Consider the following 14,592-nt stretch of genomic DNA (forward strand, 5'->3'; position numbering starts at 1 on the left):
TCCCTCTGTATCCCAGGGAGTTCCCTCACACCCACTCAGGTGTATGGCTCATTCACCATCCCAGCACATGCAGGGTTAGTCCTACTCACACATCTCATGCAGCTCTGTTCCTTTACTTTCATTCCATTTTCCTACTTTTTTTCCTATACTGCTTGTTCTTACAATTTTTCCCCAGTATCATTTCCCCACAGTATTAATGTACAAAATTGCTTTTTGCTGAAAAGTCATTGCTGTTAAGTATGGAAAAAAAATGCTGAAAATACTTCAGTGGTTTGCTATTCCTCCATCACTTCTGCAGTAGCCCTAAGACTGAAAATTAACATATCAATCTTATCAGCAGGTCAGAACACCTAAAAGCCACTTATCTCACGCATCAAATATTACTGTTGAACTTACTAAGGTTTTCTACCAACACAGCAAAACAAATCAGGTCTGAGTTCTTGCCAGTGATTTTTGCATTCACTGTTTCAAAGACTTTTACAAAGTAAATATAATAGTATTTTATTTAAACAGAATCAACAAGCAACTGAACCATTGCACAAATAGTGACTATAGCAATGCTCCTGCATAATGCTATTAATTGCATTAATCTAAGAATTTCAAAGCCCATCCTGTGTAGGGTTTTGCTTAATGGGGTTTATGAGCAGGTTTTGTCCATATGTTCTTGAATTACCCTTGTTGCAATACTTTCTCCTTTTCCTCACCCTCAATACAAAATTTCACTTCCTTCCTTTTCCCTTTATTATTTATTCCTACTTTTTCTATATCTTCCTCTTGTCAGTGCAGGCTCCACCTACATTGCCAGTTTCCTTCAACTTCAGACCCAGATACCATAAAACTGCATCTTTTCCGTTTGCACACAAGAAAGTGTGATTTCACTTACCTTTCAATATGGAGAGCACACTGTTCTGCCCCCTGCTCCAGTGCACACATGACATGTGAAATGTTTGTCACTTTAACAGGTACAATGTGGGAATGATTCTCTTTTATCTTTCAAGAAAAGAGCTAAGTGCTGGGATAGGCATGTGTATTTACACACAGACACAATGGAACAATTCACTTGGCTAATAAAGTGAAAATAAGAATTAGAATTTCCATTAAAAATGGATCCTTTTAATAACTTAGCACTAGATTAGGTTTATTTCAGTGCAAATAATTCTTGCAGAAAAGAGTTTTGTAGAAAGTATTTTTTAGTCTTTTCTCAATATGAGTATTTTATGAGCGTAGACCATCACCAAAAAGCCCACTTTTATTTTGCTTCTAAATGTATAATACACAAATATGTGTAAAGATTAGCAACTACATGCATTGCTATGCTGAAAAGAGTGAAAAAAATCAAAACAGGAAACAGAAAGAAGGCTTCGGAGAAGTAATCCAATTTATCTCCTTTCAGGTTTTGAAACAGTTTAATTATCAAAGCAAAAACAGTTGTTGACTGTTTCAGAGAGCTCTTTATATAGATAAACGTAACAATCCTTTCCAGTTCCAAGACTGGCTCAAGAAGAAAGGAAAAAAGCAAGTTATAGGATACTTCTTACCTATTATATGATTTTAACTGATTTTTAAATTAATTTTCAAGTAGAAGGACACTACCACCCTGGAATCCCACCTAAGAAACCAGAGCTGACTCACACTTTTTTTGTATTTAGGGAAACAGAGTATTTTTTCCCCAATTCTCCCTATTAAAAACAAAGGTATGTATCAAAGTTGTTTCCTCATTACAAAACTTGGGATTTGTGAATGAGTTGACTGAACAGAGCAGACCAACATCCACAGCTACATACCATGTGTCAAAAAAGCTTCCTAGTGCAACTCCCAGTCTGTCAGGAAAGGAACTTCTCTCAGCAGCTCTCCTGAAGTCAACAGGTTTTCACCATTTTTTGGAAGCCATAAGAATGTCAACTGGGAAATTGCCCTTTTTTCTCCAAATGACTAAGAAAATTCAGGTCATATGACTGGATGGGATCCACTGCAAGCAGCCTCTCAATATACATCAAGTTCAGGATGATCTACAGAACACATCTCCTCACATAATTACACTTCCAAGCACTGGAAAACCCTCTATTAAGATGAAGGATTTTTAAAAAGCCTGAAGAAATCAAGCATTATCAATTTCCCATCTTCATAAATGGGCTAAAAAAAAAAAATTGAACCCAGCAGTTCTTTCCAATTTTCTGTTCTCTATGTCACCTTCCTTACATGTTTCTGGTGCTGTCAGAATGCTGCTTGTTTAGCTGAGCAATGCATGATTTTCCAGCATCTCCCAGTTTTGGCAAGATGATTGCTGTGCACACAGACACAGCCTCTGTCTCTCACAGCTTTACTGCTATGCTTGGTAACACAAAAAACCCTGATTAACTTCAGAAAGATCACATAGGTGCAGAGTTTCCGAGCAGAATCTTCTTGAAAATCCAAGCAAATGGAAGGTTTTCCTGAGAGCAATTTGAGCAGCATCCTAGACTCAATGTTTTTTCTGCTGCTGAATTCTGATCTTTAAAATGTCTTCTCCATGAAGGATCAGAATTCCCACCCAGTACTAAAAACATATTTAGTCTTTGAATGAAGGGATAAATCTCTACTCAGAACAGCATTTCCCCTGTTTCCATGAAAATCTGGCAGCTATAGCAGAAGACTGTCTTAAGAAAAAATGAAGAGAGAGAATGACAAACCTACATTTCTCTGTCTTTTCTCCTTCACCACTGCCTTCTAGATGGTATTTAGCTGGGACTTGCTTTGTTAAAAGAAATTCCAAGAGAGAACAGTAATAGACATACTGCTTGACCCTCAAGCTCTGTCATGTTTTAAAGGCAAGGGAAGGAAGAGAGGAACTCTTCTCCCCGTTCAAGCTAGTTAAGGCAGTCTGTGGAAAAAGCAGAGACAACAGTAGACATTGTACTCTGGGTCTTCTTTGGGTTGTAATTTTGGCAATTCCCAATCAGGTTCAGGCAGCCTATTTGGAAGGGTGAGATGCATCTTGTAAAACCTTTCACTTGAAGGTCACTAGAAGGATGCAGTCCATTATAAAAGGATTCATGGGGTGTTGCTGCAGCAGCTGATTTACCTCTTCAAAAGCACAACAGTGCCACCTTAACTGAAGGCTCTTGTTGAGTGTATTATCCAGATTCAAGAACAGTGGGCAGGGAGAAATAGCTACACCCTGGGATCAGACACTGTTCCAAAACTGGGGCAGAGCAACTTGACTTAGAACCTAGAAAAACAACAGATTTACTACAAGCTGGAGAAGCTCCTCTTGTTTCTAAGATCTGTGATCTATGTAGAAAAGCTACAGTGCAATTGTAATGTCTGTTAGTGTAATTACAAAGCTAATCAAGGGCTTTGGAATTAACAATAGCATTAGGGCTCACAATCAAACTGTGAAATGGAATGAAAGATAGAAAATGCAGTTTATCAGAAAAATAACAGTTATTGTCAAGCTTCAGAACACAACAACCATAGCAAGAAGTTAGGAAAATTGCAACAGAAACCTTGGTGAGGAGTTTTAAAATTAAAAGCATTTACTTTGGTACTTAATGTGCCAGCAACCACTGTTTGCCATAGTATCCATACTTTTTCTTTCATTGTTAGATAATGAAAGGTGGTTGGACATATTAGACCACTTTCTGAACACTTTTAGTTGAACTCATGATCATGTTTGTATTTAAGATTTAGATCCTACTGTAGCATGATAGTTCCTTACATTGCTCACTTTGTTATGAGTCTGTACAACTGAAAGAAATAACAGGTCGAGTAAAAATGCAATAATACTTAAAACAGATGCTGATGTAAATTCCAGTGAAGAGAAAATATTTGTTTCAATGTATGCGCTTTCTCAGAAGTTATTTTTCTTATACTGTGCAACTACTGTATTTAAAAACAGAGACTGTAAAGTATGAATTTGTTTCAAAAACAATAAGAAGTAATTCTGTGAATGTGTATCAATGAACTGAATGTTCTGACTTTTAAAAAATTCTACTGCTCCATGGGATACAAAAAATTATCAACTATATGGGGGGAGAGGGGGAGACTATCAGACCTTTTGTCTTACTCTCAATTTAAATTTCACTGATTGATGCAGTTCGAATTATATAAAATGTTAAGCCAATTCTGTACTGTTTCAACAGGAAAAGAATACTCTTCAACCTCTGAAATATTACATATCAAAATATTAATTGGATTCAGCACTTCAAAAACAAAGTCAGAGGGCTGGGAATGTTTCTAGCTGTGTTTAAAGCTTTTAACGACATTATTTATATTTATTTTCCTCCTGATACAATGGGAGTGAGAAGCTGTTGTGCCTGGGAGGAATGCATCCTGTAGTTGAAACAAACTGCTATTTTAAAAGGTTAGAGATGTGGAATATTATTTCTACTCCAGGTTAACAGACTTACATGATTTTCTGTTGGAAATTTTCAGTGGCTGAACCTGCACTTCTGGTCTTCTCAATGCAAATCTCCTATAAAATGGGAGGTGGTGGGGGAAAAGACACAAACTCCTCAGTTTTTACTGCAAATTTGGGATTAATAAACACATAATATCATGAGACTATTGCAAAATATCCTGAAGATTTTATAAGAAATTAACTTAACACAATGTAATCTATTCACAGTCTAAAAAATTAAATCTTGCCTGAAATTTTTGTAAGGTCTCCAAAACCTGCTGCAGTTCTTATTTCTGCATAGTACATCAGTGTGAATGCAGATACTGATGTGCTATTTTCCATATGTTTTTTCTTTCAGTCTGTATCAGTGATATCCTATCAGTTTTTGTCATTAATAATTCTAGCCAGAGAAATATGGAAATCCAGAGTATTTCAGCAATATGTTTCCAAGTTCAGTTGTCCTGAATGCAAATGCAAGTTTATTGTACCCATGTAATATATGAACATTACACATGCCAACTATGCAAACTTAACAACTCAGCAATAAGTCTCCTCTTGGTGCAAAAAATAATGGAATTATTCTCAGTAGCTCACCTCTCTTGAAAATGCTTTGAAGGGATCAAGCCTGCTCTGGGATTGGCATCACCTTCGTGTTTGGCTTGCCACCAGGTTGCATCATCCTGGCTCATGATCTGGAGGACATCTCCTTTTCTGAAAGCAAGTCCAGCTTCTTTACAAGGAATTGCTTTATCTTCATTAGGATCATAGTCAAATAAGGCTCTGATAAACATCTGAAACAAACAGTGTTTATCTTTAGAATCAAATATTAAACGCAATCCAAAGGTATCTTCCTTTTCTTTTTCTCCTGTTCAAAACCACTGAACTAAATAACGTTAATATTTACTGTTGCAAACATCCTTGTGGATGTCTAGAATTGAAAGTTCATACGGGAATGTTCAACTCATTGCTTCTGCAACTGCAGTCTCAATGGAGCAAAGGCTCTGTGACTCCAGGCAAGCAGAACTTTGCAGGTGCACAGTGTGCCCATATGAGGAACAGATGAGAAGATACTGTTGAACCAAGATGCTATCAAGTGTCTTCTACCTAGTGAAGGAGGGAAGGAGTACTTGGAACCAAGCCAGGTCTTGTAGAAGTGGAAGGTTACCTGTCAACTACACAGCCAAGAGTTAAGGCTCAAGAACCATGTTACACCTACTCATAAATTCAGCAGCTGTGTACTGAAGTGTACAGTGTGCTATATACTGTCACTTTACAGAAGTTGAGTCCACAGGTATAAATCACATTCTTGGTTCTGTCATCCAAGCAAAAGACACATGTCCTCAGCATAACAGTTACTGTGATGGCTTCTGAAATGCTCTTGCTTACCTTGCCTTCCTTCATTGGCATTTCTTCCTTCACACTGGGTATAATTTTAAATGTAATGGCTCCTTGAGACTGAGCCTGGTAAACATTTGAAAAGAAAATGCACCGAGAATTAAGATATACATTTGAAAGAAATCTTAGAAGACAGAGAAACTCAAATGAATTTTAAAGAATATAATGAGTCTATCCTCTCTCAGGCACAATCTCTGGAGTTTGACAGCTTCACTTTACCAAACTTTGTATTACAAAAATTAAAATACCCACTTGAAATGCTTGAGTTTATTTGCTGCTCTGGTGGGGCACATGAACTGTTAAAAACTGAGACCTGCATGGTTCAGAGGTCCCAATTCTGTACTGCAGGCAGGAGAAAATGCTACAGCTTAAATGTATATTAAAAGCAACTGCTGGACTCCTGGCACAGTTTGGACATCCCTAGAAAAATAGAACTAACATTTCATTAAAAAAAAAATAGAAGAATTCAAACAGGCTTGTGCCATATTTATCAAATAGAGCGATTGGGGGGGATTTATGCTACTGGCAACTTTAAGAAACTAGAAAAGAAAAACATATTTGAATAGACTACGTGTACTAAATTGAAAAAAAGCCCTCCACTATAAATCTTAAAACAAGTTAGCCATCATCAACCACCTCATCCATTCATCTTTCCCTATATCCCACTTACAGTGTGTCTGGCTGCATTTTACATATTAACCACAGTATATTCCTGCTGCCTCAGTGACATTTTGCTATTGAAGGAAGTGCTAATCAGCTGGAGGCCCTGCTACTATTGCATGCAGCCGACAGGTTTCATAAAATGAGCAGAGTGCAACAGGCAGCCAACGATTTGAGCAAAATGGAAAGAGGGCTGTCCACTACAGAGCGAGACATTCTTGTGCCGGCATGTCTGCGCTCCAAGCGCGCTGCTTGACAGGCAGCAGCCAAGCTCTCATTTCACCCACCGCAGGACTGGAATCAAGAACTCTGTTACTGTTCAACAAGCTCTAACTAGCTTTTGATGTTTATACCGTACCTCAAAAAGGTAAATGGGTAATTGTTCACACCTTTTCTAGTAGTATTTTGTTTCTAGACATTTTAAAATATTAATTTTTGAAGGAAACTATGGTTCTGTAGGGAACATGAAACCATGAAGCAAGAATGAATATCAGCAGGCTAGCACCTGAATGATCTTGGTTACTGAACCAAAACTGAGACAGCTGCCCAATTCAGCAGGACAGCAAGGTATTTATGTATACAGAAATGCCTACAGCATGAATAACAGAGCTGTCATGACCCCCATCAACTTCTTTAATTAATGAATACATTTAAAATAGTTTGAATTCAACAGATCATGCTGGGCCTTAAAAACTGTAGATTATAACCTGAAGTCTGCAACATTCTACAACAGATTTATGGCAATATTACTTTGTCTTTAACTCTTTACACCTAATCTATAATTGCATATATATGTAATGCATGGAAAATCACTCTATGAGAAACGACAGGTTTGTAAATGATGGCACTGGAAGAAAAGCCATTATAGTAGAATATACATTTTTCTAAGAAATACAGTAGAAATTGTAAGTTTCATTACTTTTTCTTGACTCTCCTGAATTAATTTTAAAATGTTTGGTATTTACCAAAATGTGTATTATTTCTTCAGGCTTTTTATCATCTACAGGAATCCCATTGACTTCCCTCAGTTCATCACCAACATGAATAAGCCCTACAGAAGAAAAGAGAAGTTGTGAAACTGTAGCTATATATTACACAAAAACTGCCATTAACATTCAGCTTGCTGCTCCCTTGTTCATATACATTAAGCTCTCATTTTCATACACTTTATGCTTTAAGTTAAAAACAGGAATATATGGTGAACATAACAGCTACTGTCCTCTCAGATAAATTTGATAAGGTGGTTGGTTAACTCACCTCCCTGTCTTCCTCCTAAAAATTGGTACCACCTTCTCTACAACTTTTCCAGACTTTCATGCAGATGTTTGAAAAATACCTGTGCCAATTCTTTTTCTGCTCCTACTACTTTCTTACTGCTCCACAGCTGCAAGTAGTGCAAAGAGCACTTAGGCTGGGAGTGCTAATTTGTGGCACAAATGCTTGATTATCTCTATCTATCTATCTATCTATCTATCTATCTATCTATCTATCTATCTATCTATCTATCTATCTATCTATCTATCTATCTATCTATCTTTCTATCTATCGATTTACTCCATTACTGCATCTAAGAGTGAAACACAGCTGTCCTAGATTTTCTTCAGTGAAAAGAGACACCTTAATATATGATTCAGGACTTCTTGCTTAAGTTTTTGTAGACACAGAGCATCCCAAACTAAACAAAGATGTGCTGTTATTTTGAGAACTACCAGCTGAAACTCCAAATGGATGTCCTAATATAAAATAATGTCAGCTTCCTGAATTCCTCCATCAGCAGGTTGGCATGTGCCAACCATGGTGTGATTCTTGGAGTGTCTGGCACAGGGACATGAGTAGGACTTGATGATCTTGATGGGCCCTTCCAACTCAGCATATTCTATGATTTATAAATGGATGTCATCAACTGGAAACAAACCACGATATATACAAAAACCCATCTGCATCCATTAACTCAAAGATACCTTGCTGCAAGTGAACTGGGGAAAAAATCAGCATACTTTCAGCAGTACTGAAATATCACTTTGGAAAACTGTCCAGAGCCCAAATACTTCTGTTTGTGATAGCGATGTATTTAATTGCTATAAAATATGCCATTTTATCTCATTTTGTTGTGAGCTCTTGAATGGCTCGTGCCAAACAGCAACACCTTACCACTTCTATCTGCAGCTCCTCCACGCATTATCCTGGCCACTACAATTGCACCAGTATGTTCATCCCTTTTAATAGTAGCTCCCTTGGGTAAAAAAAAAAAAAACAGAAAAAAGAAAAAAGAAAGTTATTTGGTTAATCTCAGCATAATTTTAATACTCTAGACTAAAAAACATTTGCTACATAAAACTGCAAAAAGCTGATGTATTAATATATGATTAAGCCAGAAATGATACTTGCTTATGAAAAGAATATACAAAATATATTGCTCTATTTCTGTGCTCTTAAAATTAATCTTTTTTTTCCATCAGAAGTAATTCATGCATTCTGTTAGTACATAGGTTTAAAGTAAAAAGGACAATGATGGAAAAACTTTGCTTTTCATAATTGTTGCACTTTATGCTCAGAACTGGCTGTGTACCCTTTTCCTTTACAGTGTTATTAATAAACAAACACACATTTAAGAAGTGCCCCTGAAATGTTGGGGCTCACCTCAAACACTCACAGGACAGAAATGCAGAGGAAGGGACATTTCCTGAGTTAGTCATGGCTGTTTTCATGCATTACACGTAGACAGCACAGGGCACTGAGGTAAAATGACATTGTGTAGTTACATTTCCAGTGAACAGCTGTCTAGATGGGAAAAAAGCCTTTGTAACAAGAACTGGAGGGTGCACTGAAAAGAGGCCCAGAGCAGCTGCCTCAGCTGCAGTTCCAGTCCTTTCAGGCAGAACTGGAAGAGCGAGGGAGGAAATGCTGGCCCTGCTCTGGGAGACAGAACAACGATGGGGATTTTAACTAGGTAACTCGTACTGTGTAATCACACCCAAAAAGGTTACCTGATCCAGTATTTTCAAAAAACAACAGGAAAAAAAACATGCCTTGTCCATCAGGCTTTTAACTGCACATGGTTACTTTCCCATATTAATCTCATTAGTTACCTGCAATAGCTCGAACTTTGTTAATAACAGAGATATTAAGGACTCTGTCAGGCAAGTCAACTTTCTGAAAATTTCCATATTTGCAATTAGTGAATTAACAGTATTACTTCACCTCTGAGTGCTACATGCAGTCTGCCATCACTGGTTAAAATTTCCTACCATCAGAGAAGTGTTGTGCTTGGAGTAAGGTAAGTACTTTTTAGGGAAGTTTCTTGAATAATTTAATGGCTTTTACAGCTACCTTGCTACATTTGTTTAGAATAAACATGGATATAATATTTATCACTACTTCAATTTTTAAGTGTTTCATGACTATAAAGCTGAAAATTGTACAAATAACAGAGCTGAGATTTTTCTACAGTTAGCAATTTCACTGACTGTAAATAAACTTGTTTCCCTCTACCTGTAAGATGGAAATATAGCACAAGTCACAAAGACAAAAAATAGGAGATTAATTTATATTTTATATGCAAGTTGCATTTATTGCAAATAGAGAAAAATTAAAACAGTCACCATTCAATTTGGCTGAAACTTCAACAGCAGCCAGAACTCTAAAGGAAAACCGATGTGGTATGTTTGTGCATTTTATTTTACATTCTAAATTTATTAGTATTTAATTCTATCTCTAAATTAATTCTGCAATTTTCCAGCCTTATTCTTAGGTATTGCTGATTTTGCAATATCAGCATGCACTTGTTAGCATTACAGTTTCAAATTAGTCTGAGTTTCAAAAATACAGATTTAGCTGCAGCTTCTCTCACTTTAAAGATTCATTACTAGATTTCTGTGCAAAAAGTATTGCACACCACTAGCAAGATACTAAGCAGCCTTAAGCCCCCTATTTTATATCTCAATATCAAGTTCTGACCTGGCAGCAACAGCTACTAATTTGAAGTTTATAATAATACCTGGAATGTTCTACCTATTTTAAAGTAAAAAGCATTTTGTTGGGATTGTTTTCTGAATATATCCATCACAAAGAAAAAAACAGCATTAGGATGCTAGAGGCAAATATAATACAGGACATTTCCACTACACTGTCCATACAAAACAAGCTCTCCTAATTAATGAAGGAAAAAGCCTTTATCAGAAAGGCTTTATACCTTTTACCCAGAAGTCATGAAATGCCACCAAATTCAAAAGGTAAACAATGACTGACAGGCCTCCCCTGTGATCATCCTCTACCCCAGCCCCATGCTGATATCTGGAAAGTGGTACTTCACTTCGCCAGGCTTTTTAGACAGATGCTAGAAAAAAACCCTGTGTGCTATCAAAGACCACAATATTGACCCAGACAGCATCTGGAAGTAACAACAAGGCTCTTGTCAAAGTGGAACAGTCACTTCGTGCTCTATGTGATTATCACTACTGGCAGAAAATGAATTTTCCTAGCACAGATTAACTGTTCTGAAAGATGGCCCCACAAAGATAACAGGTAAATTGGAATTTTCATACAAAGGACAAAAACAAGTTCAAAATGACAGGTAAACTATTTAACCCAAGTTTGCTCACTGTTAGTATCTCCTCTGTGGCAAACCAAAGTTTGGGTCCATGTAAAACACAACTTGAGTTTTTGTATTTGTACCTTTAGTATACAAATGAAAAAGGGAGTTCTATAAATTCCACTTTCCTCCCAATTTAGAACTCTTAAATCATAAAACATGAGTGGATTTCTTTTTGAAAACCTGAAGAGCTGATATTCTGAAAAAGCAGCTTCTCTTGTACTGCTGCCAGCCCTGCTTAAACTATGAGGTATATATAATCTGGCAAGAAATTCTCCTTATAAGATGTTCAGCTCCAGTACTTTCAGTTACATGTGCAGTGCAGCTCCTCATTTAGAGCTTTAAAAATGGAAGAAGGTTAGACTGGACCTTGAGAGCTGGAAAATATTTTCAGTATTGTGAGCCAAAAGTGTAAGTTACCCTAAATGAGACATATACAGATGTAATAGAATAGCTCAGTTTAAAATACTTCTAAAGGGAAAAAATACGGAGTTTGGGAGCCATATGGTGATCAGACTGAGAAAATGCTTAAAGGTATACCATACAAAAGCACTAAAAATAATACAGGCTCTTTCAGCAAGGCTCTTTCATTGTTTTTTAGTTGCTTTCCCCCTCCTCCATTTTTAATGTAGTACCACTCATGGGTTTGCATTGCTCAGGGTTTCACAGATGTGAGCTTTATTAGTTCATCCATTTATCTGCTGGTTCCAGAATATAAACATTTTAAGTCTTTATTTTTAAAGAAAGAAAAACAAGCCTGTAAAATACATTACTAATAACAGAATTTGAAACATTAGTAATATTGTTGCATACCTCTCTAATAACAATAAACAAAAGCACATGCAGGTGACAAAGGTAAATAAATACTTCAATAAGCCTTATTTTAATTAATTCTCTATTGAAAGTGCAAATACAAGTATCAGTTACCTACCTTACAGTGAGGAGTTATTTAAAAGTTGATGTCCACTTTTACGTAGACTATGTAGACTAAAGCTAATCTTATATCCAAATGAATCCCACCAAAGAAATAGCTAGGTTCATGCACTATTGTGAACTGAGCTACAGGAACTAAGAGTGTGAGGTGAAAGCTGTTGCATCTGCATGGACAGAACACATAATGACTCCTTTAAATCACCAAAATTAATTTCAACCAAGTTCAGCTATGGAAATTGGGTACATAGTTCAATTTAGGTGTCCAGGCTACTTCTGTAGCTCTGGAGATTGAGTCATCCTTTCACTGAGGCAGGAATCTTCAACAGATGGGTCATTTTCTGGAGCTGCCTATTTTTCTCTTGACTATAGACATGGCATAGAGGTTAGTTTTCAAATGACCAGATCTATGTGAAACGACTTCTTGTGACAAAGAAGCAACCATCTTAATGTGAAGAAGCATCCTATTCAGAGTAACAGCTGTAAAAAAACCCTGCAGCATTACATTTGGAAGCTGGAAGAAGTAGGAGCCCAGGTACTGAGCCCCTGGTAGTGTGGTTATTCATCTTAGATATCAGGAATGCTAACTAGAAACAGGGCTGTGGCTGAAAAAGCCTTGGAGAGGTAGGCATAAGTAAAAACTCTCCAAGCTCTCTGATAAAAAGCCCAATCATAGGTGAATTTTGGATTGTGTCTGAAAAGAGATGTTTCTACTCTTTATGTAAGGTTCCAAGATGTTCCAGATTTCTTTGTTAAAACATCCTAACACTATTTCACCTGACTTGAAGGAGACACTGCTGGGACTGCATTTGGTAACAGAGTATTAAAAAGACCCCAAACCCAATACTATGAAAGGATTAACAAAAAGTTTAAAACACCTCTCTTTCAAAAAACTGGGGGAAAGTTCAACACTGACTTCTGAATTGATGAAATCTGGCAAACAGAAGGCCCTCCTACAAACCATGTGTTTCCTCTCTTTTGAAATGATTACTCCTGGGAACTCAGGCTTCATATGATTAACCCCAGCTAAGAACACTGGTGAGGTGCTTAACTCAGAGAAAAGCACGAACAGGAGCATGAGAGGAAACGTGGTGCAGTTTTATATTAAAACGGTCACTAGGTATATTCCAAAGAAATTAAGAGAGTGCCTAATTGCTTTGCAGTGAGTACTGTTGAAAGTCATCCAGAGGAAATGCAATTCAGAATGTTCAGGGTGTGCAACTGATGTAAAGCTCGTGGCTTTGCAGGACAACAATCTCTACTGCTTGGGTACAAATAGAACATGACCTCGTGTCTGGACTGGAAGAAAGGTTCAAAGAGCTCATTATCTTCAAGTCAAGAAACGAGACAATCTCTATCCCAGTAAAAATATTTTATAGTACCTCCAACCTCAAGCTCAATTGCTTCTAAAAATAGAATCCTGATATAATGTTGCAAGTGGAAGTCAGCCTTTTGACTGGAGAAGAGTGAATCGATCAGTAAAACAAGCAGAGACTCTTTGATCTCTACTTGAAGAATATCCAAGACTTCAGAGCAAGCTCTGAAGGAAAAGCCATTAAAAAGACATGGAAATAATAGTAAATGAAATTATAATTAGTTTTGTAAACATAAATCATGGTGTATTTTCCAAAGGAAAATAACTTTGGAAAGCATAAACACAGTAGATCTAATATACATAGCATAAGCCTGTCTTCAGTTATTCTGCCATGCTATATTTCAGTAAGACCTTATCTGAATTACTATCCATGTTTCTTCTCACCCCCACCTAAGGGGAAAAAAATCTAGAGAAGACAAAGACAAAAATAATAGGTTTGTTATGTATTGTGGTGATGGGGTCATAATAAGTCACTATAAATCTGACACAAAGAAATTAACGTTTGATATGAACATGAATGATGTTAAAATGGATTGATGGTGCATTATGGAAGAGGAGGAGGACACTATATTCTTCGAACTCTTCTTGGAGAACAAGTAACGGGACTCACCATAAGTTCTTCTCTAACAAAAATAAAACATCAAGACAGGCTCAAGACCTAGAAAGATCACAAATACAGTTTTCCTACACAGACAAAGTAAAACCTTAGAAATGTTGGAGATTCCACATATCCAGTTAGTCTGCTCCAGTGATGGACTTCCCAACTAATGGACTACTTCTGTTCCTTCTTAGTCTAAACCTCCCAGGGTTGCATCTGGTTGTTTGCCCTGTGTTTTAGCATCTTTCACTGCTGAGGAGTTTGACTTTATTGCCCTTGTGAGCTCCCCACTCTCAAGTACTTATACGCTGCAATTAGCTCCCACCCTTTGCCTCTTCCTAATAAAAGGTCTACGACAGATTTCATTGTAAGGCTGTTTTCACTTGGGTAAAGAAACAAAGCTGTCTTAAACTAAAGAAATTACTTTGCTTAAATGTTTTCTATTTTCCATGGCTGCTGTCATGAATAGTAAAAGATATAAAACCCCTTCTCTGTTACCTCTGTAACACAAGAGCTGTGACAGGTGTGGATTTAAGAGAGTGTATAGGTTTTGGCTGGGATAAGGTTAATTTCCTTATGGTAGCTCCTGTGGTGCTTTGTTTTAAATTTGTGATGAAAACAGTGTTAATAACACATAATCTAACTATTGCTGAACAGTGCTTACA

The 14,592-nt window shown here is 36.9% G+C and overlaps 1 protein-coding gene across 2 annotated transcripts in view; it reads right to left on the reverse strand.

Annotated features, from left to right (window-relative positions):
* MPP7 (MAGUK p55 scaffold protein 7) overlaps positions 1-14,592 on the reverse strand; it is a 146,689-nt gene that overhangs the window by 27,191 nt on the left and 104,906 nt on the right. For both annotated transcript variants that reach the window (XM_063414352.1, XM_063414362.1), the window contains 5 exons: positions 8,585-8,666; positions 7,399-7,484; positions 5,765-5,839; positions 4,973-5,169; positions 4,389-4,453 (listed from right to left, as the gene is read on the reverse strand). In XM_063414352.1, coding sequence (XP_063270422.1) covers positions 4,389-4,453; positions 4,973-5,169; positions 5,765-5,839; positions 7,399-7,484; positions 8,585-8,666 — 505 coding nt within the window. The remainder of the gene's footprint in view (positions 1-4,388; positions 4,454-4,972; positions 5,170-5,764; positions 5,840-7,398; positions 7,485-8,584; positions 8,667-14,592) is intronic.

Source organism: Prinia subflava, chromosome 1 (assembly GCF_021018805.1).
Source record: "Prinia subflava isolate CZ2003 ecotype Zambia chromosome 1, Cam_Psub_1.2, whole genome shotgun sequence".
Classification (NCBI taxonomy): domain Eukaryota; kingdom Metazoa; phylum Chordata; class Aves; order Passeriformes; family Cisticolidae; genus Prinia; species Prinia subflava.